Below are 27,851 nucleotides of genomic sequence, written 5' to 3'. Positions count from 1 at the left end.
ATATCAAACACATAGATATGTATTTATCTACAAGCTATGTTTGATATAGTAAGTAAACATTTGTGTGTGTGTGTGTGTGTGTGTGTATATATATATATTTTAATTTCCCCCCATAGCTACCAATGTTTTTGTTTGTTTGTTTGTGAGACAGGGCGGGGCCAGCGGGCTCCTGAGCATCACCAAACACACACCAGGGTTGGGAAAAAAGTTAAATGTCTGAATACATTTTCAGCCGCTGCAAATCTGCTCTTTTTCGGTTTTTTAAATGGTGCGAAACATTTCCCACGAGCCCCACCAACAGCTGCAGAAGCCTCCAAAAACTTCAACCACAGACATGATGTCAGACGCCACTGACGTGAATCAAATTTATTGTTTTTCTGATCTAAAGTAAACAGAATATCATTTCTGGAAGTGTGGAGTCCATGAAACAGAAATCTAACAGACAAACATCTCAAAACAGACAACTTAATCTAAATCTGTCCAAGGGGTTAAATAACATTATGAGTTAAGGTTATAATTAAATATATATCTCTTTAACCCTTTGAAACCAGAGGAAGTTGGTTTATGTTATTTTAAAAAAAAAAAAAAACACGGGGGAAAGGCAATGGGCAATTTAACAAGACATGGCTCAAAAATGAGCAAGAAATTAGTAAAAGGTTACAAGAAAAATGCCTAAAAATAAAAAAAAAGAGCACAAACAAAAAACAGCAATAGAAAAGTAAAACCCTAAGCCATAAACAAAAAGGAAAATGGTTTGTAAAAGTAATGAAAATTTAAAATAATATATGTTTACTTATTTGTTCAGTAACATATAAAATAATAATTATTCTTAATATTGTGGCTATATTACTGGCATTTTTTCCTTTATTTTATTTATTAGTTTGTTATCTTACTTTCTAAAAATTCTCCTCCCTTTGTAGAAACAAAAGTTTTATTTTTTTTGTCAGCTTTGACTAATTTTTTACAATTTGTGGGACGTGTCTTGCCAAGTCGGTCATTGCCTTGTTTTTAAAGGGTTAAATAGCTTGTGAAAGGCGTTTGAACGCAGCACAAATAAAGTGATGTTGATGCAGGTTTCAAAGGGTTAAAGTCTCAAATTAATTCTGAAATCAAACGAGGGTTTCACTTTCTGATAATAAGGCTTTGTAAGATTTAAGTAATGGCTTTGTTTATCGGTGCATTAGCAATGCCTCCAAACATTAATTCAAAAATAAAAATAAAAAACATTTCGGTTGCCAGTTTATGAAAAATAAAAAGTCCAGATATTCAAAGTGGTCAGTGAGAAAATAAGAGCTGAAATGATGTTGTTTTTTTCTGAAATTTGTATGCTTTGTATATGAGATACATTTTATATACAAAATACACAATGTATGACATACTAAAAAACTATGTAGAAAACATATAGTATTACTAAAGCTATAGATACATCATGCTCTGTGTACAAATAATGTAAATATATACTTCACTTTGTATAGAAATATTTGAAACCACGTGTTTTGGGAGCTGCCGGCAGAGACGGGCGGAGGAGTGACGCTCAGCAGTTCAGGACCGATGTTTGCTCCGTCACCTGCTTCTTCATCTGAAACAAGGAAAAACACTCGATTTTTAATTATTTTTTAAAAAAAGTGTGCTTGTTACAGTAATATTTGTTCAGAGGTGGAAACTAACTCAGCACATTTACTCAAATACTTCAGCCTTTCCATATTTTGCTACTTTTTACTCTATTTGACTACATTTCTGAAGGATATATTACTTTACTAAACTACATAATTTCACCCGTTACTTTATAGATCCAAATTTTGAATGAACAACATTAGCAGAAAATGAAACATTATATATTATCACAGATTAAACTACCAAGCAAAATATATAAAGTGATTAAAATGAACTTTATCTAACATGAAGGAGAAGAAAACATAAATGCAATATCTCGTACTACTATGCATCATTCTGCATTCAAATACTTTTACTTTTGGTACTTTAATTATGTTTTGATATTAATTCTGATTTATATTAATTCTTAATTCTTGTGCCTTTAGGTCAGTACAATTAAGCTCATCAGGGCTTTAAAACTATAAAATTCCTTAAAATAATGTGGAAAAAAAGCTCCAATAAAACAAATAGATGTATGTCTGCTTCTGTTATATATATATATATATATATATATATACATTTATATATTTTTTGTGAAAAAAATAAACTAAACTAACTTAACTGTTAAAAATATCTGAATGACTGTGGCTATAATAAATGCTTGTTGTGCACTCGTCATTTTTATTCATTTTTTTTACACTTGAAATGTTTGAAACATTTAAAATGTTAAAAATATTTTTAAAAATGAATGTAAGTGAGCAGAAAGATGTCTGACCACTTTGGGTTTCCTCTTGGCTTGCATCATTTCCTGCTGCTGCTTCAAGCGCACTTCCTCCAGACTCATACAGCCACCTGTAAACACACACACACACACACACACACACACACACACGTACAGTCAGATCAGATTCACGTAAAACAACACAAATATTAAACATGAGAACTCTTCCTCACCAACACTGCTGGGGTTGATGGAGACGTACGCCATCGCTCTGCTCAGCCGAAGCTCCTCTAAAGCGGCAAGCTCCGCCTCCGCCTCTGCTCCACCAATCACACGTCACATAATTAATTCAACACAAAAAAAGCAGCGATATCAATCTGATTCACACACCACGTGATCATGACGACTCACTTCTCTGGATCTCTCTTCTTCTCTTTGGGTTCGGCGGGATGATGGTGAAAGCTTTGTGACTGAAACACAAAAAACACACGTGAATAATAATACACACGAGGGGATGTTTCAGGTGACTCCAAAAAGCCATATTTAGCAAAACTGCAGTGGAAACACTTTTTAGTCTTTTCTAGGTCACATGATGCTGTGTCTATGTGCTCGTCAGTAGGAACTGGCTCCCTCATGATGCAGCAGGAGCTACAAGAGCTGTTATTGCATCACATAACTCTGAGAAAGTTTTAAATCCACAATTCCTCTGTGAAATCGTGGACTACATCTCCCAGAAATCCCTCGTACGTGGCCGCTCCCACGTATAAGGGACTTGCCTTTCCATCACGGCTCCATAACACGCCTACGTGGCCTTGGATTGGAAATAATGACGGCTAGTTTGGTGGCTGCAATAGAAATAAAGCTGCTGATGTTATGAACATCCGTCGCCATGGTTACTGGGATGTTAGAGAAGTTGCACAACATCACTCAGTGGAAACAGTCAGCTCACAATTGCGTTTTATTGACATTTTAAAAAATATTGCTCAAATCTGTGACGGAAACCCGCTTACTGTTTTCCCAATTTTTGGACATTTATGACAGATTTTCTTCTATTTTGAAAAAAAAAAAGCCACTAACCACTAACGGCTACTTTTTTAACCCCTTGTGGTGCGTTGCACACAAAAACACGTCGTCAAAACATCACGCTCGGCCCGTCCATGGTCGTGTCTTTTTGGCTTTCACTCAGCGATTTCTTCACCATTTTTTACTACTTTATTCTCCATGTAGCGTGTATTAAACAGTGAACTGTTTAAGGAATAACAGAACGAGATTTTGGAAACGATGCTGGAATTTTCTGAACCTCGTTGCGTCAGTAGATGCTCCACAGAAACGAAGCTCACTCTCAGGAGCACAGATGAACGGAGGTTAAAACGATGTTGCATGTTACGTTTCCCAAATAAATTGTTGCAAAAACCTGATTATCACATGGTGTACTACAGTTGAGAGTACTCCAGTACTCGTGGCTCCTGGCTGCAGCTCACCTGCAGGTCTGTCATGTCGGTGGGAGGTAAAGCGTGTGGGATTAATCCACAGCGACAGATGGCTGCAGGCGGCAGCAGGACGTCGATACTTCAGAGTTTACCTGAAAGCAAACGCTCCCTAAAGGTGCTGAAGGAGCCCGTCAGCGTGAAATCAGACTGAAAATATTTTATATATTTAAATATTTGATTTTTGTGTCTTTTCACTCTGGACTAACATCGATGCATGCCCATCATTTTATAAAATTATAAAATAAATTTGTACTTTTAATTATTATCTTAAATTATCGCATAGGAACTTTTGTTCCGTAACTTCATTTTTATTTTTTTTTGGCAAGTTTTATTTAGATTATTGAATTATTAGAAACACATTGCTAAAGCAAATTATCATATAATGTTATTGTTGGAGAGGTTGTTTATTGATTTTTTTTTGCAGGTGTTTTGGGGGGTGGGGGCTCATCTGGGGCACCAAATATGCTAGAACTGCCACTGCTTAGTATTAATATTCTAAAATTACTTTAATTTGGTCTTATTATTAATTTACATTATCACATTGACTTTTGATTAAGTTAATTTGTAGGATTTTTTGTTGCAAATTTTTATTTAACTTATTATCATTTATTGATTTATTTGGTTGTTAAACACAGTACCAGTACTGAAGGCAAATTAGCACAATGTAAATTAGATTTATGTCATTTTTTGCAGCTTTTTTTGGGGGGGGGGGGGCTCGTCCGGGGCGCCAAATACGCTAAAAACGCCACTGTAACTTAGTAACAAAATCTTAAAATGACTTTAACCTCAATCATTTTCTGATAAGATATCTGTACTTTTATAAAAGTGTGGCTCTCAGGTTCTTCATCCTGCTCTGCACACCTGTCTGCTGTCTCACCTCTGGCTCGCGCGGCTCGTCTCGGTCCGGACCCCCCTCTGCTCCCTCAGAGAGCTGCTCGTCGTGTCCCGGCACTTCGGATTCACAGCAGCGTGGATCGCGGTCCGGTGGTCCTGGTCGGCCCTGGGGTGCGTGGAGCTGGACCTGGTCCTCCTCTCGCTGCTCCTCTGGACAGCGGCTCCCTGCGCGCCGGCGCGCCGCTCACAGCGGCCCCGCGGCGGACACCTCGGGCAGCTCGACGCGCGGCTTTTACGCACAGCGGGCACTCTGAGCTCACTTTGCGCTCCGGTAACCGTCCGTACCTTCACCGGTTTAGGTCTCTCCGGGGTCTTTCCCGTCGCCTCCACCGGTTCTGGCTTTATCACTTTTGTTGCTGGCATTTTTTATGTGAAAGATCCGTCTTTAAGGAAAATAAACTTCATCTTCTGCATCCTTCAGATAAAAATACAAAAATCTCAACTTTTCCTCTCAGTGGTGCGGTTGCTATGGAGCTCTCACCCTAGCAACTGAAGCGCCAAGACTCACAGATCAGCGTGGAAGTTCTGGAGCGAACTTTCACAATAAAAGACTAAAAATATAAATATATAGGCCAAGTAGATGAGTAAAACTCAGTATGGCCATCCGTGTATTTGGGGTTTTTTTTGTTGTTGTTGTTTTTTTTTTTAAAAATTTATTCAAAATTGTTTATTTAAACTTAACAAAGTTTATTGCAAGTTCTAGGATATTATGCGGGACATTTCTTTTATTTTTGCCTTCCTCCTACACACCTGTCTGCACATATTTGAAGGTGTGCAAGAGCCTCCAAATTCTAACAAGTGCTTTATGAAATAATTTCAGCTGTTTTGTAACATATTTTTGACCAAATGATCGATCAAGAAAATGTTTGTAATATTAACTGATTATCAAAATCATTGTTAGCTGCAGCCCAAATAGTCCATTAACATTTCAAATGTTTTTATCCAAATATTTACTTGTTTATCTATTTATTTAGCTATTTAATATAGTCCATTGACATTTAGGCTACATCAGTTATTCAGACAATTTCTAATGTTTTACGGGGTTTTTTTGCCTCTGACACACACAGCAGCTATAAATATATATATAGTGCAGCATAAAAGCAAACATTCATGACACCATACGTTTAAACATGCAGAATGATTAAGCTATGAACCGACTCAACATGACTCACGTGTTTTATGCCATTATTTCTCTGCCTTCAGTGAGTTTTAGTCGATTGAGCGGTTGCCTTTCTACATTTTATTGTGAAGGCGGTGCGGGCTGGTTTCCGGTGAGGTGCTGCCTGTCTGTGGTGTTTTGACGCAGCTGCAGGTTTAAGTCGGTGACGCAGCAGAGTATTTTGTTGTCGGTGGGTGTCCGAGGCGCGCTGAGCCAAGTCCACTGTGTCCACTGTGCCAACGACGAGGCTCATCCGATTACTGACACGCGACTCTGCACAGCTCACGTGACCACATACAACCAGATTATAGGCTGCAACACAGAATATGTGACTAAATATACCTGGGTATTTACTTTATTTTGCAAGCACGCGAAAACAAACTATAATAAACTTTATGTTTTATTGTTCAAAGTTACAATAAAAAGGAAGCAACGCTAAAATTACCCGAAGAAGAGATTTAAGCTCTCAGGTTTTTGTTTGTGATGTTTGGAAGCTATGTACACAACTAAACAGGTACTAAAATCCACAAGACGTCCTCAAATCCTGCCTAAAATCCTAGACATGTCCTAAAGGCCGAGAAATGTCCTAACATCTGAGAAACGTCCTAAAATCCAAGAACCAGAGAAACGTCCTAAATGTCCTAAAACCAGAGAAACGTCCTAAAATCCTAGAAATACCCTAAAATCCTAGAAATATTCTTAATGTCCTAAAATCCTAGAAATGTCCTTAAATCCAAGATATGTCCTAAAATCCTGGAAATATCCTAAAATCAAAGAAATGTCCTCAAATCCTATAAATGTCCTTAAATCCTAAATGTCTTAAAATCCTAGACATATCCTAAAATCCTTCTAATGTTCTTAAATCCTAGAAATGTCCTAAAATCTGAGATGTCCTAAAAATTATAGAAATGTCCTAAAATCAGAGAAACATCCTAAAATCCAAGAAACGTCCTTAAATCCTAGAAATATCCTGATGTCCAAGAAATGTCCTAAAATCTGAGGAATGTCCTAAAATGCTAGAAATGTCCTAAAATACAAGGAATGTCCTTTACTCTTAGAAATGTTCTAAAATCCTAGAAATGTCCAACAATCTGAGAAATGTACTAAAATCCTAGAAATATTCTAAAGTCCAAGAAATTTCCTAAAATCTGAGGAACGTCCTAAAATCTTAGAAATGTCCTAAAATACAAGCAACGTCCTTAAATCTTAGAAATGTCCCAAAGTCCAAGAAATGTCCTAAAATCTGAGGAACATCCTAAAATGCTGGAAATGTCCTAAAATCCTAAAAATGTCCTAAAATACAAGAAATTTCCTTAAATCTTAGAAATGTACTAAAATCCTAGAAATATTCTAAAGTCCAAGAAATTTCCTAAAATCTGAGGAACGTCCTAAAATCTTAGAAATGTCCTAAAATACAAGCAACATCCTTAAATCTTAGAAATGTCCCAAAGTCTAAGAAAGTCCTAAAATCTGAGGAACGTCCTAAAATGCTGGAAATGTCCTAAAATACAAGAAATGTCCTTAAATCTTAGAAATTTACTAAAATCCTCGAAATGTCCCAAAGTCCAAGAAATATCCTAAAATCGGAGCTACTTCCTAAAATCCGAGGAACGTCCTAAAATGCCACAAACATATATGGACAAACTGAGTATCCTCGAAGTGAGATATCTGGCGGCTAAAGATGTTTGGTGTTAAGGGGGAAGGAGGAGCATTTTTGGGGGGTCACTGCTCCCCCCGTGCCCGTGCACAGACCCGGCCTGTGTGCACTTTTACTAACGCAGTAGTGCATGGTACTGGAGTATTTTGTGCGGAGGTACTTGTACTGCTGCTGTGCGTCCTTCAGTGTGCAGCCTGCTGCACGCTCGGAGTCTCCGCGGTCCTCCTGAGCTCTGAGTGGTGCTGTCTCGCCTCCGTCGCTCTCTACAAACTGCCTTCCATTGCACTTCTCCAGCAGCGGACTAACCAGGCCCCTCGCAGCCGCTACACGGTGGCCCCGAGCCGGGCTGATTCCCACCGCAGACCCGGCAGGTGTGACGGCGGCGGTTCACCGGAGGACGGCGGGCACCATAATCCCCTCTGGCTGCCGGATTCACGGACTGCTCCGCGGGAAAAAGCCCCGGGATGTGATGAAATCCTAATCAAAGTGCGACACACACACACACACACACACACACACACACACACACACACACACACACACACACACACACACACACACAAGCCCGTGCACATGATAAACGGGCCTGTCTGCAGTGCAACTTTGCGTTTTGGCCTCTGAGCAGCGGCTGAAGGCAGAAAAGCAGAGGTGAGGCTGCTCAAATTATTGTCTCGCGGAGGGTGACGCGCACTTCGCAGCGGCCCCTGCGCTGTCAGACGAGGAAGTGAAGCCTCACACACGCCCATTTCAGCCTGTCGACCCTGCTAAAACAGCCCGGACCCGCTCAGCACACAGCAGCAACACACTTCACAAACATGCGGCCACTTTCGGATGGACGACAGCGGGAATAAGCTGCAGGACGACGCCGATCTCAGGGGGTAGGTGACCGGAGCGCTTTACGCAGAGCGCGGACGTTTCCCAAAAAATGTTATTATCGTGAGACTTCTCCACTGTGAAGGCCTGTCTCCATCTTTTTTTCTTTTTTTTTTGATAGTCACATGCATGATCTCTGGCCTAACTGTCACCGCGGTGACTCATTTCTGTTATCGCAGCGTCGTCTGCGGGAGTCAAAGAAAGTGACGCTGGCAACAGTTAACAGGCTGCGGGCCAGATGTCAGCATCTGCCCGCTGCGCGTGGAGCGGCACCTGTCCGCGTGGGGATGTTAGCAGAGTTCAGGCTTGCAGACTGGGACCCCACTTAAACCAGACTGGTGGGATTTTGCACCCGCTGTTATGTGCGTGCACCCTAGCTTCAGTAAATTACAGTGTAGTGATAAAAGGTGGCCCTCCTTCTGCGGGGGGGGCTCCAAAACTTCATTTTTCTGTTGATTTTGCAGAGACAAAGTCCAGCTTTCTTTACTTCTCTTTCGTCGTTTTGAGTCTCTAAGTGCTTTCTATCTCTCTGAAGCAATTTTGCATCCCCTTTGAGCATCCTTGTGGGTGCTTTTTGTCTCACTGTTGTTGTTTTGAGTGTCTTTGTGTTTGTCTTTCGTGTTTTTGTAGTCATTTTGAATCTCTCTGTAGTTGCTTTCTGTCTCTTTGAAGGAATATTGTCCCACTGTAGTCATTTTGAGACATTTTGTGGTTGAAATTTTGCATCCCTTTGTAGTCATTTTCAGTTTCTTGGAAAGAATATTTTGTGTCTTCTTGTAATCATATTGTGTATTTTTGTATTGTTTTCATCGCTTTAAAGCAATTTTGCATCCCGCTGTAGTCTTTTTGAGTGTCTCTGTGGTCATTAACTGTGGTCTCAGCTTGTTTACTAAGCCAATACGGAGATATCGTATGAAAGGTGCAGATGTTACATACTGCGACTGGGCTGGGCTTTTTGAACCAGAACCAGAACAGAGGTGTGGAAAGAACTGAATAACAATTTTCTAAAAAACTCAGAGTAAATCTTTGTGAAGCAGAGAGGAGCTGCAGATTCAACATAACCGGAGACACACAGCATACAGGCAAAATAATAATTTACTGTGTGTGTTTTGTGTCTTACAGTGTGCAGAAGTGTTGAAGGATGGAGCGGGAGCTGCTTCGTCAGAGCCAATCGGAGCACGGCGAGGCCACCAATGGAACCAGCCCTCAGACGTCCACCGCCACGTCCGACTCCTCCACCCCACAACCCCACCCCCTCGCCTCACCCCCAACCCCATGCTCCTGGACTCCCCTGCCCCCACGCTGACGCCCACCACCTCCTCCCTCCTCCCCTCTCACCCCCGCGCCCTCCATCTCCGCAGCCCACGTCCCCAAGGTGGCAGCAACTACAGCCGGCGCCGCCTCTCCCCACATCCTCGTCCCCGCTCCCCCGAAACTCACCTCCACTGCCACCCCCGCCCTCCGCACGTACTCTCGCCCGATCCTCCCCTCGCCGACGGGCGTCTCCAAAACATCTCCCACCACACAAACCTCTTCTTCCTCCTCTTCCTCTGCAGCCAGCACCACCTCGCCCCTCCTCTCTTCTTCTTCTTCTTCCGCTTCTGCAACGCACAGCAGCACCACCCCGTCAACCAAGGCCTCCGCCAGCCTGACCAACGGGAACACACGGCCGGTATCCACGCCGACCTCCACACCGATCACGCCCTTCCACACACCAGCCAGTCCACCTGGCAGACAGGTAACTCGCACTGACCTCCGTCCAACTACACCACATTTCACTTTATAAAAGTGATACTCAACCTACGGCTCGCAGGCCAAATCAAGTCACAATTAAAATAAAGTGATTCACATTGTGAATTGTTTTTATAGTTTTAGTGTCCAGAGCCAGAGTGCAGAAGACAACATCAAAATAGAGCTTGTTAGTCAAAAAGAGCCAATAGAGGATCCCCCACACCCCCAACAGAGGTCCTAGATAAGACCCTAATGTCCTAAAATCCTAGAAAGATCGTAAAATCTCAGAAATGTCCAAAAATCCTAGAAAAGTCTTAAAATGATAGAGGCATCATAAACTCTTAGAAATGTAAAAAAATACAAGACGTCCTAAAATTCCCAAATTGTCCAAAAACCCTGGAGACATCGTAGTCCAAGAAATGTCCTAAAATTCTAGAAACGTCCTAAAATCTGAAAAGCGTCCTAAAATCCTTAAATCATACAAAAATCAGGGAAACTATCTAAAATACTAGAAATGTTCTGAAATCTTAGAAACATCCTTAAATGTCCCAAAACCCTTGAAATCCAAGTGTCCTAAAATTCTAGAAATGTCCCAAAATTCTCAAAATGCTCTAAAAATCCTAGATGTGTCTTAAAATCTTAGAATGTCCTAAAATCTTACAATTGTCCCAACATCCTAGAAATGTCCTAAGATCCAAGAAACATCTTAAAATCCAAAAATGTCCTAACAACCTAGAAATGTCCTAAAATCTTAAAAATGTCCTAACATCCTAGAAATGTCCTAAAATTCTAGAAATGTCCCCAAATCCTCAAAATGTCCTAAAATCATAGAAAGGTCCTAAAAAACCTTGAAAAGTCCTAAAATCGTAGAAACATCTTAAAATCCAAGAAGAGTCCTAAAATTCTAGAAATTTCCCCAAATCCTCAAAATGTCCTAAAATCAGAGAAATGTCTCAAAATCCTAGAAACATCCTAAAATCCAACAAACGCCCTAAAATCCTGAAACGTGTTAAATCTTAGAAATGTACTAAAATCCAAGAAACAAATCTTAAAAAGTACTCCTGATTCAGATTATCTGAACCTTAATCCTGCTCACTGCTGACTTTTCAGAGCGTAAACAAACACGTGACGGCCGATAAAGCATCTTAAAAAGCGCGTCAGAGTTTTCGGAGATACTACGTTTGATAATTACGTTTAAAATAAGGGCGTATTAGCTCATGTCAAACAAATAAATTATTGTCACGATAAAGTCTACGTCCGTGTTTGACTGACTGTTGGAGGTTACAGTTTCCTCTGTGTTTGCTTTCATTCGTTTGACATCCTCAGGTTACACGTGTCTCGCTTTGTTTGCTTTGTGAATAAACATTTAGCTGAACTGTGAGCCGCCTCAGCCACATGAATACACACACACACACACACACACACACAGGTGTACCGGCGTTGCTATGTGTTTTACCGCCACTGAAATAGAAATTATGATCATTTTACTGGCAGATAAAGTTATTTAAGTGCTGTTTAAGATTAAAACTGGTGCTTTTCATTCCTTTACAAGGTTTTTATGCCTCAACGCCGGCATTTTGTTTTTGGGTTGTCCGTCCGTGCCACAATATCCCAAGAAAGCTTCTTTAAATTTGGCACGTTTTTGAACTAATTTGGTTTTGGTTGTCACAGGTGAAAGGTCACTGTGACCTCGCCTGTCTGATTTTGTGAACACGATATATCTAGAACACCTTGAGGAAGGTTTCTCAAATTTGGCACAAACGTCCACTTGGACTCAGCAAGGAACTGATTTGGAGGTCAAAGATCAAGGTCACTGTGGCCTTGCATCTGTCTCATTTACATTAACACAATAGCTCAAGAACATCTGGAGGGAATTCTGTCAAATTTGGCACAAACGTCCACAAACTGGTTAGAATTTGGTGGTGAAAGGTCAAGGTCACTGTGACATTGTCTGTTTGAGTCTTGTAATAACACACACACACACACACACACACATACACACACCACTGTCTTTCATTTAGGAAATGTACCAAGACGTTCTCGCTCTAAATCTCCTCCTGATTTGCTCCCCTCCTCCTCTCCTCCCCTCTTCCCTCCTCTCCTCTCTCTCCTCCTCTCTCCCATCCTCCCCTCCTCCTCTCCTCCTCTCCTCTCCTCTCCTCCTCTCTTTGTTCCAGGTGTCCCAGGCTCATCCTGTGGGCACACCTGGTCTTGTGCGAGCCAATCAGAGCTCTTCCCCCGTCAGGCAGAGGGTTTCCCAGCAGACATTGCTCCTGGGGAAAGGTCTCAAAGGGTCTGGCCAAGACCAGGTGCTGCTCAGAGCTCAGATGGTAAACACACACACACACACACACACACACACACACACACACACACACAGTTGTACGTACAGCAGAGTGCAGCTGCAGAAAAGATGACCAGTATTAAAATGAGATAGTAACGGAAAGTGCAAATATCAGAGTGACGATACATTCAGGTGAAGTAGTAAACGCCGGACACTTGGAAACGTGTTTCACGTCTTCTGTTAAAGCGTAAAGTTTGATGAACAGAGCAGAAAAACAGAAAAACACACACAGCGGCATCTGCACACTGGTGCATAGTGAAATAATATTCCTCTTTTTATTTCCTCCTGTTTCCTCTCCTTTTCCTCCTGCAGCTGATTCTTACATCTGCTATGCGACCTGCCCTGTCCTCTTCCTCCTCCTCCTCCTCCTCTTCCTCCTCCTCTCCTCCTTCCTCTAACCCCGCCTCCGCTCAGGTGAGCAGCCGAGGAAATCCCCCCTGTGGTGTTTGCATGTCGACTGTTTGGCTGAGCCCCACCTGTTAGTTGCTGCTGCATGACTGTCAGGCTTTTTGTTGTGGCGCTGCACATCAGCAGTTTACAAAGATAAAAGACGGCATTAAAATTTATTATTTTTTAACCCTTTTTTAACACCTGGATCGACATCTTGCGCAGACGCCTTTCGCACGCCTTTAAAACCTCTGAAACCTAAGAAAAAAAAATTATAATTTCTTACATATAAAACATTACTAACACCATTACCTCGTTTTGTTTTGTTTTGTGTGCGTTTGCTTATTTATTATATATATTATTTATTATTGTCAGGTCATTTTCTGTCTTTTCTTTTTTTAAAAATAATTTTTACCTAATTTTTGGCCATCTCTTGTAAATTTGCTCAGTGCCTTCTTTCCATCATTTTCATACACAGACACACAAGCACAGATTAATGGGGAGGTTATTAGATATTTTTTTTAATAGAGAACAGTGTCCTGAAAACTATATTTATGATATTTATTTATTTTATATATTTATTTTTATATAATTTTGCTTATTGCTTATTTTCAGGTAATTTTTTCTTATATTTTTCACTAATTTTTATCTAATCTAACCAATATGCTCAGGTTTCAAGGGGTTAAACAAGTGGTCTGAAAAAAAGGAGCTTCTTATTTAAAACAACTGGATTTTTCCAGCTTTGCCAGAATTTATCTTCTGTATGAATTTGTTTTCTTCAATCTGAAATGTCAAACTTTTGCTTCAGAGATTCGTTATTTCCTCTCTGGAGGAGAGATAAGGCACAGACACAAAAAAACACGTTAGAGAACTAGCAGAGACGGAGGCCGACCGTCGTGTTGCCTCACGTCCCCGAATTTCAGCCAAAAAATTGCACTTGAACAAACGATGACGACCGGCCGGCTTGTCAGTTTTTGGTCCTTAGTCGGACGTGTTTATGATTGCAGCTTCCAGCAGAGAAGAAAAACACACAGATAAATTCGGTCCTGACACTTTTCACTTCCGGGTTTTGGTTTGAAAATGCAAAAAAACCAAAAAACACAGTCCTCAAAACTGGGTGTAGCTGGCCGTCTGCGACTGCAGCTCTGCAGCCTGACAAACCTGCTCTGCCCGGTAACAGCCGCTACGCTCTGATTGGACGGCTGCTGATTGCGGGAAAGGTTCAAGTCAAGTCAAGTTTATTTTTTTAACACCTATAACAGGCCAAGACTCAACGTGCATGACCAAACCAGAAAGTATTTAATATATAAAAAGATAATATAATATTACAGCTAAAAGAAGATACGTCTGTATTATTATTATTATTATTATTATTATAATAATTATTATTATCATTATAATTATTATTATTAAAAAGTGGATAATTACAACAGAGGATTGGGGACAGAAAAAAAATCTTAGAGTTTGAGAATATGTGCTATAATATAATCTTAAATTTTATTCTGATTAAATTTGTACTTTATTCTTGTAATATGAGTTAATTCTCGAAATTACAATTTTATTGTCATAATATTTTGACTACCTGCTTGAAATTTTGACTTGATGCTTGTATAATGAGTTTTTGTTTCTCAAAATCACGTCTCTTTCTTGTAATATTATGACTTTATTCTCGTATTATGAGTTTTTCTTTGAAAATTGTATTTTATTTTAGTAATGCGTCATTTCTCAAAATTATGAGAAATGATGCATTACGTAATATATTTTTTTGCTAAATTATGACATTTTTTAATGTAACAATTCAAGTTTTTCTTAAAATTACAATGTTATTCTTGTAATATTATTACTTTTTATTCTTGTAACATCACAACTTTATTGAAATTTTGATTTAATATTTATAATAACAGATTTTCCCTAAAATTACTACTTTATTCCTGTAATTTTATGACCTTTTTGCATTCTCATAATGTTATGTGACTTTTATCTTGAAATTTTGACTTTATTCTTGTAATGACTTTTTTTTCTCAAAATTTTGCCAAATGTGTAATGTTATGACTTCATTTTTGAAATTGAAGATTTTTTTTATTTAATCCTCTGTTGTAGATACTAAAAATACTGAGAATAATAAAAGTTTGACCCGTTAAGCATTAAACCTACTAAAAGCTTAAAAATGAAATATGTTTTTAGCCTGAGAGAATAATGAGTGTAATTTATTTTGGGATCCGTCTGTTTAAACCTTGATTTAGAAGAAAAAAGTGATGTTTTGGGGATCTAACTGATCTGTCTCTGCGTCTCTCCTCTGCAGCTCCAGAGTCTCACCCTGAGGCCTCCTCCCCCCGGGGCTCTCACCATCCCGCCCTCCCTCCGCCTGAAGCCCCCCTCCTCGGCCCCGCCCCTCTCTCCCCCTCACGCCCCCCTCTTCCCCCCTCTTAGGCCGCGACCGCAGCCCAGCAGCACGGCAACGGAGACCTCGACCACGCCCAACCGCCACCTGTCCGTCCCTCCTCCAAGTAGGTCCCCAGAGTGAGACTGACTCTGGGTGTGATCATCACCGTTTATCATCGCTCCTGTTTTACTTCCTGGCTTTTCTAGTTCTTTTGAACCGAGAAACATTCTCATAAAAACAACCTCTGGGAAAAAAGCATGAAGCGACAGGCACGAATAACGTTACAGGACGAGATGCCAATGTGCTGAATCAGAGTTTCTCCCCTGCAGGTCTTTCACAGCAAGACACTGACAAACACAGCAAAGCAGAGATATGTAAACAAACAGCGTAGGATCTTTTCCATAATGTTGTCCGACACATAAAATAACAATCTGAGCCTGTCAGCGACAAACACGCTTTTTGTGCACCTGAACTGTCAGTGCACAGTTCCTCTCGGGGATTATTTTACTGCCAGTTTAACCGCTGCCAGCTGCAGCACTCTCTCCAAATACTGACGCAGCGTCTAAAAACTGTCCTCTCTATTAGTCGCTCAGACACTAAACATTTTACAAACAGGGTCCAGCATGATAAAGGCCAAATCTGCCCACTGAGAGGGTGCTGTGTGGCAACAATAAAAATAAAAAGATTCACATTTGTTTTTGTACTTTTAGTGTCCACAAGGTGTCAGAGTGCATAAAACAGCATCAAAATAGAGCTTGTTTAAGAAAAAAAGTGCCAGCGGAGGATCCCCCACACCCCCGACAGAGGACACAGCTGAGACACTAATGTCCTAAAATCCTAGAAATATCCTGAAATTTTAGAAACGCCCTAAAATTCTGTAAATGTCTTAAAATCAAAGAAACATTGTAAAATCTGAAAAATGTCCTAAAATCCAAGAAACGTCCAAAAATTCTAGAAACGTCTTAAAACCCTAAAAAATGTCCTAAGATCCTAGAAGCGTCCTCAGGCCAGGCATTGTTAGTTTTTATATATTGTAACATTTGATCATTAGTATTAATGCAAGCAGCTTATATTATTTAATGTTATTAAAAATTGCTAACTGACAAAGTTAATTTACTTATTTCATTTACTGTCAGGTAACTTAGTTTACTGTGTAATAGCCATCAGATAAATGTAGAGAGGTAAATGTAAAATATTTACCTCTGATAGCTGAAGAATAAAGTAAAAACAATTAAAATAAAATTAGAAATTAAAAAATTAAAAATTTCTATATAGAAATTAGGAATTAAAAGTTGAAAATTAAAAGTTGAAAATTAAAAAATTAAAAGTTGAAAATTAAAAAATTAAAAGTTGAAAATTTAAAATGAAAAGTTGAAAATTAAAAATAAAACGAAAATCCTTGAGTAAAACACTTTCTTTTTGACCACAGTGTGTCAGTGTTTCTTCACTGGTTGACTCTTTTTCTCTCCGTCTCTCAGCTCTGTACTCTCCGGTCCGAGCCGTCCCCCTCAGACCCAGACTTCACTCTCCAAACGGCCACAGAGCGGCGTCGCCACGGCAAACCTCAACCCTCCAACCGATCGCTGCCGCCCCCGCCGGCCAGGCCTCCCCCATCAGCAGACCGCTGGCCGGACTCAAGAGCTGCCCGTTAACTCAAGCCATGCTGGGGCCCGGCCAATCACAGCATGGCTCGTTACCCGCGACCAACGCCATGTCTGCCTCCTCGCACTTCGAGCGCTCGCCGTCTGCAGCCCGGCAGCTGCAAATCATCGCCCTCTCCTCGGGACGCCAGACGCAACCTTGCACGTACACCCACGCCGTGCAGCCTCCTGCCGTGGAGTCGCCCGAGCTGCCCGGCCAATCAAAGAGGACGTTGAGCGGCGAAGACGCGCTCCCTCCTCCTCTGAACCCTTCGCTGCCAAAAAACTCCTCCCCTCTGCCCTCGCCTCCGTCCCTCCTGAGCCCAGCGTCCCCTCCGAGTCAGGCCGGTCCTCAAACTCTGACGCAGAAAGGAGACGGGAAGGAGAGCGAGGAGCAGCGGGACAGAGGACGAGGGGGGAGACAGGGAGGCAGAGAGGAGGGGAGTAAGGACGGGAGGGGGGACAGAGACGACCAAAGAGAGAAAGTGAACGAGGAGAAACACAGACTCCCTCCTGAGAGGGAGCAGGAGGCGCAAACAGGCAGAGAGGAGGAGATGGAGGTGACAGAGGAGGGTCAGAGGGCAGACAGAGGCGAGGAGGAGAGGATGGAGGAGGAGGAGGAGGAAGGAGAGACCGCCATGGACCAGTCTGAGAGCCTGACCAGTCAGATTCTCCACCAGAACCAGAACACAGACCCTGTCCCCGCACCTGGCAAAGACTCCAGCCTGGAGCCCAAACCCGTCCTGGGTCTCATTCCAGCTCCAGCCCCACTCACTGTCCCAGTAACTGTCCCACTCACTGTCCCAGTAACTGTCCCACTAACTGTCCCAGTAAGTGTCCCGGTAAGTGTCCCAGTCCCAGCTCCAGTCCCGGAGGTCTCTGTCCACAGTCAGAGGCTCCCAGAGTCTCAGCGGGAGCTGCAGCCGGTCGGCCAGGAGGACTTCTGTGAGAACATGTCGACGCAGTCCGACAACCAGTCAGGTAGCTTCACACACACACTCACTCTCACACACACACACACACTCACTCACACACACACACACACACACACACACACACACACACACACACACCAGATTCCAGGGTTCCCACACACACACGTTCATGACGAAATTTCAAAAACTTTCCACAACTTTCAATTTCAATTTTACAATTTCTTGAATATTTCTCACCAACTTGCGTTTTTATTTATTTTTAATTTTAAAGATATTGCACATTAAGGAGACAAACACAAACTGCTGACAAAAACTTAGACGCAAAGTGTTGTGGACATCATGTGTGTATCTGACAAAATTAACCGGTCGCTGTGTTTCGTCCCCCAGCGTTGTCCAGCCTCTCCTCCCAGTCTCCCCCCTCCTCGCCCTTCATCACCCCCTCGGCAGAAAACCCTCCCCCGCTCCTCCCCGCTCAGACCGCCCTCCCCACCGACCTCAGCCTATCACAGACGGAGAAAGCCGACAACAAAACGCTTGGCGAGTCGCCGCAGCTGGCCGAGTCGCCGCAGCCGGCCGAGTTGCCGCAGCCGGCCGAGTCGCCGCAGCCGGCCGAGGCTGAAACGGAGCCGGAGCCCCTCGGCCAATCGGGAGACGAGTCGGAGAGCTTCGGCCAATCGCTGAGCAGCCCCTGGGAGCCGAGGGCGTGGCCTGAGGGCCGACAGGTTCTGACTCACCTGGTGGAGGGATTCGTCATCCAGGAGGGGCTCCAACCGTTTCCTGTACGGACACACACACACACACACACACACACACACACACACACACACACACACACAGACTAAGAACACGCAGTATTTGTTTAACATCACAGTTTAAACCCGTAAATTCTACAGAAATTCTGAATTTATCTAAATTGAATTCAGACCTAAAATACTAATGTAGGTCTCCTTTTTTCATGTTTTCGGGTCATCCGTTCAGCCCACTCTCATTTACGGATATCTCAAAAAAAGCTTTGAGGGATTTTCTTTAAATCTGGCACAAACGTCCACTTGGACTTGAAAATTAAATGATCAGAATTTGGTGGTCAAAGGTTAAAAGTCAATGTCACAGTGACCATTTTATTCTAGTAAAAGTCGAAATAGCACAGAATGCATTGAGGTTTTATTTGTATTTTTAAATCTGGCACAAACGTCCACTTGGACTAAATGATGAAAAGTTAATAGTTTGTGGTCGAAATTCCAGGTCAGTGTGACCTTGTGTGTTGCATTCCTGTGAATGCAATACCTCTGGAAAGCCTTGAGGGAATTTTTTGGCACAAACGTCCTCCTGGGCTCATTGGTGAACTGCTCGGAATTTGGTGGTCAAAAGTCACTGTGACCTGAATCTGGTATCTCAAGAATGCATTGATGCAATTTCTTCAAATTTGGCACAAACGTATACTTGAACTTGACAGAAATGTGATGAGAATTTGATGATCAGTGGTCAGAAATCATGGTCACTGTGACCTCATTTGTTGCATTCCCATAAACGCAATCTCAAGAATGTATTGATGCAGTTTCTTTAAAATTTGGCACAAACATCGACCTGGATTCAAGGATAAACTGATGAGAATTTGATAGTCAAAGGTCAAGGTCACTGTGTCCATTGCACTCTTGTGAGCGTCTCAAGAAGGCCTTGAGGGATTTTTTTTTTTATTTGGCACAAATGTCCACTTTGACTCAGGGATAAACTTATTTACTTATGATATGATAAAATTTTAGGGTCAAAGGACAATGATGCTGTTACCTTGCATTTGTTTCATTCTTGTGAACGTTATTGCTCAAAAATGCTGGGCATGTTTTTGTTTTGTTTTTTCAAATTTGGCACAAACGTCCACATGATCTCAATAATGAAGTGATTAGAATTTGGTGGTCAAAAGTCAAGTTCACTGTAACCTCGTCCATCTCATTCTCGTAAACATGATTTCTTAAGAATGCTTGAGGAAATTTGAATTAAAAATTTGGCACAAACGTCCACTTGGACTCCAGGATGAACTGTATATAATTTTCATAGTCCAAGGTCAAAAGTCACGGTCACTGTAACCTCATCTGTGGCACTCTTGTAAACAATGTATCTCAAGAACGCTTTGAAGGAATTTTTTCAAATTTGGCACAAACGTCTACTTGGACTCAAGGACAAATTGATTAGAATTTGATGGCAAGGTCATTGTGACCTGAAAAAAACATGTTTTTGGTCATTACTCAAAACTCAAAAACTTAAAATAACTTATAACACAGAATGGAAGAATCAGAATCATGTACAGCCAAAGGTTGTTGTGTTTACGTACCTTTTCGTCGTGCAGGTGAACCGCTCATCGCTGCTGGTTCCAGAGCAGGTGACCAAACCAGAGGAAGTGAACGGGACCAATGGGAGCGTGGCGTTGCCTGTGATGGACACAAGTAAACAATCAGAGCACTCCACGGAGTCAGAGGGGGACGAGGGCGGAGACACCGATGACCCCGCCAACAGTAAGACTCTCATGAGCGATGTTTTAAACCGCACAGCCGTCATCCTGTTTCAGGGGTTTTCAGCTCTGAGAAACAAAAGATGACATGAAAACAACTTCATTATAAATAAATATGTTTTTCATAAATCCACAAAATGTTAAAAAGTCTTTAAAATCGAACCTAAAAACACCTGAATATCTGGCCTTTGCTGAGCTCCAGTGGTTAAACGTCTCACCTTGCTGCAGAGACGAACAGGTGTACTGTGGGAGCCGGTGACGGCACTGTAAGATCACAGGTGTACAGAGCACACCTGTGATCACACTCAACACTTTCAGGCCTGAAACAAGTTTAAACTGTTGACCAGAGAGGGCAGCAAAATTCAGCTTTTCAGCATTTTTTAGGTTAACCTTTAAAATTGACAATCCCAGTTTATCAGAGCCAAAAGGATCATCATCAAATTGATGGATATTTATTTATTTATGTATTTGTTTCCACAGTGTGTTTTAGACTTATTGTAGGAGCTGAGCAGGAAATTCACTACACTAAAATACACAATCTGGACTACATTTAGGAGATATGCGTGAACGCACACACAATTATCACAACATGAAGGATGAAAAGTAAAACAAACAGTTGGTAAGGGTTTAGACTTTTGCACCTGGTAACTTTGTGTATTTCTAGAAATAAATGTGCATCTTTAACGGCTCTGAAAGTCGCCCGTGTTTGTCCCTCTCTGTCTCTCAGGGTCGTCTCACAGGGACAGGACGGTGCTGCACTGCCAGTTTTGTGGGAAAAGAGGCCACGCGCACAACTTCATGCGGTCCAAACGCTTCTGCTCCACTTCCTGTGCACGCGGGTGAGACCAGCGGCTCAGACAGCGAGCAGCTGAAGCTGCGACCTTCAGACATTATTTCTGTTGTGCAGCGGTGTGTTTCTGTGACAGGATGTGGTGTGTGTGGCCTGTGCAGACACACACAGGTGTGATCTGCAGATATGAGTGTGAATCAAAGCAGCAGTGAGAGGAGACATCGACACCTCTGTCTTTTTGTGTCTCTGGCAGCTTCAACGTCCGTCTGACGAAGCGTCTGCGGGCTCTGAGTGCAGGCAGCCGGTCAGAGAGGCCCCGCCCCGCCCTGAACAGGGCCGAGTCCGTCCCCGGGAAGCCTCTGTTACTGAGACTGGTAGGGACGCTCAACTAACCGTCAGCCCGAAACACTTTAAAATCCCTCACTGCACTAACACCTGGAGTTTAAGTTTCGTTTTCTTTCAAAAACATGGAAAGCAATGAGCAACTCAATCAGACGTGACCCAAAAATTTGCAAGAATTTAGTTTAAAAAAAGCACACGAAAATACCTGAAAATAAGAAAAAAATAAAATGAGGGGAAAAAAAGAAGACATGTTCAAATTAAGAGCCGAAAACTGAAAATATATATGTTTTTTCTGTGACATAATTTTAAATATATATCTGTAATAACCCAAAAACATGGGGAGAAGGCAACGAGCAACTTAACAAGACATGACCCAAAAATTAGCAAGACATTAGTAAAAAAAAGTCACAGGACCTGAAAATAAATAAATAAATACATAAGAGGGGAAAAAAACAAAAACAAGAAATGACTGAAACAAAGAGCTGAAAACTGGGGGGAAAAATAAATACAAAAATTAAATATAAAATATATCATTATAATATTTTTTTAAATATATATTTATCTTTTTTATTTTTTTTATTTCCCCCCGTTTAAAAATTCTGTGTCAATAATGATAATAATATTAATGATCCAAATGAAGAGCTGAAAACTGAAAAAAAATCTGTCAGTCTTAACATTTTTGCCAATATTTTTGTTTTCAAAGAAATCAAGCCAATTTGCTCAGATATCAAAGGGTTAAGATACAAAGCAGTCGCTCATTTTATCCGACAAATATTTTAAAACACATAAATATTTAGTTTAAAATGATATCAGACAGACAGAAGCTGCAAATGCTCACATTAAAGAGGCTGGTATAAAGTTATTATAGACTTTAGAAACAATAATTGACTATAAAGAAGGACCTCAAAAATACTTTAAAAGCTAAAAAACATATATAAAAAAAAACAAAACAAAAAAAACTAACAAGTTGACCTTCAGTAAATATTTTTAGGACAATTTGTTAAATTTTATATTGATTATTAATTTTAAAAAAATCCGTTTTATAACGCCAGCATTAATCCTGATCTCCATTTAAAGCCACAAAACGAGAAATTAAACAAAAAAATACTAAAAGTGTAGCAGTTAGCTTGTGAAGCAGCATTGTTTATGTGGATTTTAAAATGCTGACATGCAAACGTGTAAAAGTTTAGCATGTTGTCGTGTTTGTCTCGTGTTAACTTGTATCCCTGATGGTCAAACACTCACCTGTTGAGGAAAGTCGGCTGTAGAAAGTTTGCAGTTTGTCTTCGGCTCACATTAGCTTCCTTTTTTTCAAAGTAAAAGCTCCCAAAACGTCCACAGAAAGTCCTCAAACGTCTCCTGCAGTTTAATCCACGTCTCTGCTGTCCACCTGCTCGCTCAGCTCGCTCCAAACTGTCTCAAATTCACCAAAACACACAAATCACATCTCAGGCCTCTCACACAGGCCTTCACAAGCAGCAGTGGCTTATGGGAAATGGAGTTTGGAGGGATGTTTTGAGGCCTTGCAGCCATTTTTTTAAAACTTTATTTAACATGAGAAAACTATACAGAAAAAATTAAGAAATAAATACACAAAGAAAAAAGATGGATATTACCAGCAATAGTGGAAATGATGCTGCAAAAAAATATAAATAAAAAATAAAATAAAATAGAGGTAGCATTATAATAAAAAATCAAACCAGACGAATTCTGTTACAGAAAAAAGAAAACATATTTTTTAAAAGAGACAAATTAAAAAAGTGATTTTGAGCAAATATCTCTATTTTAAGTTCGGATTTAATGTTTTTTGATTAACTATCAGTGTACCATTTAAATAATTTGGCTTAAATTCTTTAAAAAAACGTGAGGAAGCAGCTTATCAAGAAATGACTCAAAATTAGCACAAAATAAGTTTGAAATAGTTTTAAAAATATATATATTTTTTTAAAAAAGTTTTAAAAAATATATAAAATAGAATAAAACTTAATTTTAAAAACTCCCTCTCTCTCTCTTTAAATTGGATTTTTTTATCACCTTTACCTAATTTCTTGCCATCAGTTGCTCATCGCAGTGTTTAAATGCTCGTGAAAAAGAGCAGCTGTCGATCCAGGCGCCAGAGTTAAAGGTTAAAGTGTCACCGATGACCTCACCTGTCGTCTCCTCTCGACCTCTTGCAGCCTCGCGACCTCTGGAGGCGAGAGAAGGAGGGGAAGGAGAAGGCAGCGCCCGCGGAGGAGGAGGAGGACATGGAGGGAGGAGGGGAGGAGGAGGATGAAGATGGCGGGGAGGAGGATCCTGCTGTTGCCATGACAGCCAGGATGGAGCGCAGGGCGGCGCGGAGAGCGAGGAGGGCGTCCGCACCGGCGCTGACCACCTCCACGCCCACAACCACGTTCAAACCGGCGCCGTCCCAGTGGAGTGTGGAGGAAGTAACTGCCTTCATTCACACGCTGCCAGGTAACCTCAGTGATGCTCAACATGTGGCCAGTGGGACAAATCTGGCCCCTGACAGGGTGCTCGGTGGCCCCCCAACCGTTTTACGGTTCCCCAAAAAAATAAAGTGACTGACACTGTGAATTGTTTCAGTACTTTTAGTCTCCATAAGACGTCAGAGTGCAAAAAAAAAGCATCAAAATAGAGCTTGAGCCAGAGGAGGATCCCCCACACCCCCGACAGAGGACTTAAATAAGACACTAATGTCCTAAAATCTCAAGAAAAGTCGCAAAATTCAAGAAAATGCCCTGTGATCCTAGAAATGTCCAAAAATCCCAGAAACGTCTAAAAAACCTAAAAGTGTCCTAAAATCCAAAAAACATCCCAAAGTCCTAGAAATGTCTGAAAATCAGAGAAATGTCCTAAAATCCTACAAACGTTTAAAAATTCTAGATATACCCTAAAATTGTAGAAAAACTTTAAAATCGTTCTGAAATCTGAGAAAAGTCCTAAAATCGTTGTTAAATTCTAGAAATGTTTTAAAATCTAGAAACATCCTGAAATCCTTGAGAAGTCCTAAAAGTCTAGAAACTTCCTAAAACCCTTGACATGTTCTGAAATCCGAGAAATGTCCTAAAATCACCCTAAAATCCTAGAAATGTCCTAAAAGTCTAGAAATTTCCTAAAACCCCAGACATGCCCTAAAATGCAAGAAATGTCTGATAATCAGAGAAATGTCCTAAAATCCTACAAATGTTCAAAAATTCTAGATATACCCTAAAATTGTAGAAAAACCCTAAAATCCTAGAAAAGTGCTAAAATCGTTCTCAAATTCTAGAAATGTTTTAAAATCTAGAAACATCCTAAAATCCTTGAAAAGTCCGAAAAGTCTAGAAACTTCCTAAAACCCCAGACATCCCCGAAAATCAAGAAATGTCTAAAAATGAGAGAAATGTCCTAAAATCCTACAAAAGATCTAAAAACCCTGCAATCCTAGAAACGTTCTGAAATCCTGGAAAAGTCCTAAAATTGTTCTCAAATCCTTGAAATGTTTTAAAATCTAGAAACATCCTAAAATCCTTGAAAAATCCCTAAAATGCCCTAAAATCCAAGAAATGTTGTAAAATCTGAGAAACATCCTGAAGTCCAAGAAACATGTATGGGGCTGTGATTGGCCGCTGGCCTCCTGTCATTTTTCATAAGTGTCCCCCAGACAAAGACAGTCGAGTGTCCCCCAGACAAAGACAGTCAAAAGTGTCCCCCAGACAAAGACAGTCAAAAGTGTCCCCCTGTCTCTGTCTGATGGATGCGTCTCAGTATAAATAAACGTGTAAATACTCACATGTGGAGCGACGCCGTGTGAACCGCCAGCGTCGGTTAAACGTGTCGGTTTGATTTATAGAGACGCTCGCAGCGTGTTAATGGTGAGCAGATGACGGAGGCTCGTTCGCAGCTTCAGCCAATTAAGTGTTTCGCAAAACGCAGAAATTAACCGCTGACTGAGGTGACGTGCAAAAACCACCCAGCTGTCAGCCTGAGTGACATCACCACCAAACATCTGGAAGAAAAACTCAAATCTGTCAATATCTGCACATTCGGACGCAAAGCTGATTAACCCTTTGAAATCTGGGCAAATCGGCTTTTTTTATTTCAAAAACATGGGAAGGAGGCGATAAGCACTTTAAGAAGAATTTACCAAGAAATTAAAAAAAAAAACAACTAAAAATAGCATTAAAAAACACAGAAAAATGAAAAATAAAATGACCTTTAAAAAAATTATAATAATTTTGTAAAAATAAATTTTAATATATAATTTTGATAATTAGAAACATAGCTCTTTGAATGCTTTTTTTTCCTTGTTTTTTTGGCAGTTTTCTACTAATCTACTAATTTCTTGCAATTTATAAGACATTTCTTGCCGTGTTGCTCACTGCTTTTTTCTCTTTGCTTTTGCAAGAAATGACTGAAAAAAATAGCAAGAAATTGTACATGAAAGAAGAAAATTACTTGGAAAAATATTTTTTTAAAAAAAGAAAGAAAAATGACCTGGAAAATGTGATAAAAATGTTAAATAATAATTATAATAATAATAATTTCCTTTAAAGTTTTCCCTATCTTTTTAAAAATCGTTCTCTAAATCTACAAATTTTTTGCAATTTTAAAAGGTCATCTTACGTCATCTTTGTGTTTCAGGCTGCGGCGACGTGGCCGAGGCTTTCCGCCTGCAGGAGATCGACGGGCAGGCTCTGCTGCTGCTGACCGAGGACCACCTGATGACCAGCATGAACATCAAACTGGGACCGGCTCTTAAAATCTGCGCTCACATCAACGCACTGAAAAACCAATGAGAGAGAAAAAGAGAAAAATCAGACTGATGCCGAGGAAAACAAAGGGGCGTGAAAAGTGACTACAAAGATGCTGGAAAACAGGAATAGAAGACGTCCGAGGAGAAAAAAGACGGAGTTTTTTAACGACAAACAAAAGCTGACACCAAGGATGACAGAAAAAAGTCACAAAAAGAGATTTCATGGTAATTTATGAGATTATAAATCGAGGTGTGGCCTTAGGAGACAGGAACAGAAGCGTGAAGAGTCCAGAGGAAATTTCATCCGTTTTGGGCCCTCGGACTGTAGCAGGAGAGCGGGGGGATTTTTGTAACTTTGTGTACATTTTACATGCCGCTGGAGAGTGTACATTTGAGCTATTTCATGAAGGATTTTGAACATTTAATATATAAAATTTGTCTATTTAGTTTTTTTAGAACGTGACGTCAACGACAAATCTATCCAGTAGCTAACATAACCGGTGTGTGTAAAAAAAAAAAAAAATAATACGTAGACTTTGTAAGTGATTAATGAAAGTTTAATGTTTTATATCACTATATTCTGGACAAAAACATGTCTGTGGATTAAAAAAAAAGGAGTCACTATCAGGGTAGAGACTGGTGTCTTTAATCGTCACATTTTTATGGTATCATGCTTGAAATTATTTAATAAATGAATAATTAATCAAAGCGGTTGTTTTATGTTATTGTTTGAAATGAGAAGGCGTTTTTACACCAGCAGGTGGCAGTGAAGCAGGTGAGCGATGCACTAAAATAAGCTGATCTTAAAAAACATGGAAACCAAGTATTTTTATATGTCTTAAAAAAGCTAGGGCGAAACTATATTCACTGCTATCTATGATAAGTAAATATTTAAATAATGTCCAAAATTATTAGATTTTAAGGACTTTTTCCAAGTTATTACCTTTATGATTTTTTTTTTACTTATTTTTGCATCATTTCTCTTTTTATTGCTGTATTTACTTAATTTAGTGAATTTGTTGCAACTTAAAAATGTCAAGTGAAATTAATTTGTTTTTTGGCAATTTTAGTAAACCAAGTTATTCTGACTCAACTTGATCAAGAGGATTTATTCAGTGATGAAAGCTGCCATTTCTGTTTACTTAATTAATTTTTTAGGAAAAATACAAATATGATTGACTAGTTTGCAAAGAGCAATATACAAATATATAGCACAGTAAACTTGGTTTACTGAAGTTGCTAAAACTTAAAAATATTGATTTGATTAAAGTTGTCATTTTTTGCCTCAACAACCTCGCAAAATTAAATAAACTTAAATGTACTTAACATGTAATTAACACTAAGATATGAAGTTAACATAAATTAAGACTAATAATGATAATTACTTTTTCAAGGGAATCGGTTTCCTGGAATTTTTTTTAACATAAAATCAGTTTTTCAGGTTTTACAGTGTATATGAGGGGAAATCTGTGTTTTATAAAATAAACTGATTTGAATTCATGTCACAAAGTTCCTTCCAGAGATCCAAAACCTCAAATTTGTGCCAAATATTCCAGGTCAGTCTGTGTCTGATGCTTCTCTCCTGGATTTGTGTTTTTCTTACCGTCTCTCAGTATCTGGTTTGGGTTAGGAGCTCACATGCGCTCCGATTGGCTCAAAGTTTGGAGTGAG

At 40.3% G+C, this 27,851-nt stretch overlaps 2 protein-coding genes and 1 long non-coding RNA gene across 3 annotated transcripts; 2 read left to right on the top strand and 1 right to left on the bottom strand.

Moving 5' to 3' along the window:
- The first annotated feature begins 304 nt into the window (after positions 1-304).
- On the top strand, positions 305-724 carry LOC148186100 (uncharacterized). Its single transcript, XR_015775288.1, has 2 exons — positions 305-560; positions 602-724. It is a non-coding gene; the product is annotated as an uncharacterized LOC148186100 (long non-coding RNA).
- LOC121938018 (uncharacterized) lies at positions 571-20,225 on the bottom strand. The gene is made up of 7 exons (XM_088071669.1): positions 20,134-20,225; positions 18,542-18,584; positions 4,682-7,991; positions 2,726-2,784; positions 2,548-2,631; positions 2,369-2,445; positions 571-1,579 (listed from the first exon to the last, which is right to left on the bottom strand). The coding sequence occupies exons 3-7, from the start codon at positions 5,059-5,061 to the stop codon at positions 1,535-1,537; spliced, it is 645 nt and encodes a 214-aa protein (XP_087927795.1). The 5' UTR covers positions 5,062-7,991; positions 18,542-18,584; positions 20,134-20,225; the 3' UTR covers positions 571-1,534.
- phc3b (polyhomeotic homolog 3b) lies at positions 9,515-26,888 on the top strand. The gene is given in 13 exon segments (XM_088071668.1): positions 9,515-9,622; positions 9,625-9,706; positions 9,708-10,125; positions 12,296-12,448; positions 12,775-12,876; positions 15,152-15,356; positions 16,711-17,853; positions 18,195-18,586; positions 20,149-20,314; positions 21,038-21,149; positions 21,354-21,474; positions 23,620-23,899; positions 26,069-26,888. Coding segments are annotated over 13 exon segments (3,423 nt in total). The 5' UTR covers positions 9,515-9,528; the 3' UTR covers positions 26,224-26,888.
- Positions 26,889-27,851: the final 963 nt, after the last annotated feature.

The sequence above is a fragment of the Plectropomus leopardus genome, chromosome 21, assembly GCF_026936395.1.
Source record: "Plectropomus leopardus strain MGB_pleo_1.0 chromosome 21, ASM2693639v1, whole genome shotgun sequence".
Taxonomy (NCBI): domain Eukaryota; kingdom Metazoa; phylum Chordata; class Actinopteri; order Perciformes; family Serranidae; genus Plectropomus; species Plectropomus leopardus.
Note: the sequence above shows the minus strand (reverse complement) of the source record. Positions and strands in the feature narration are given on the sequence as shown.

Bases quoted from the DNA above. Each gene is read 5' to 3' on its own strand.
- LOC121938018 (XM_088071669.1), bottom strand. From the start codon at position 5,061: ATGCCAGCAACAAAAGTGATAAAGCCAGAACCGGTGGAGGCGACGGGA. The intron at 2,785-4,681 runs GTGAGACAGCAG...TTTGTGTTTCAG, and splicing joins ACGAGCCGCGCGAGCCAGAG to TCACAAAGCTTTCACCATCA. The intron at 2,632-2,725 runs GTGAGTCGTCAT...TTGGTGGAGCAG, and splicing joins AAGAAGAGAGATCCAGAGAA to AGGCGGAGGCGGAGCTTGCC.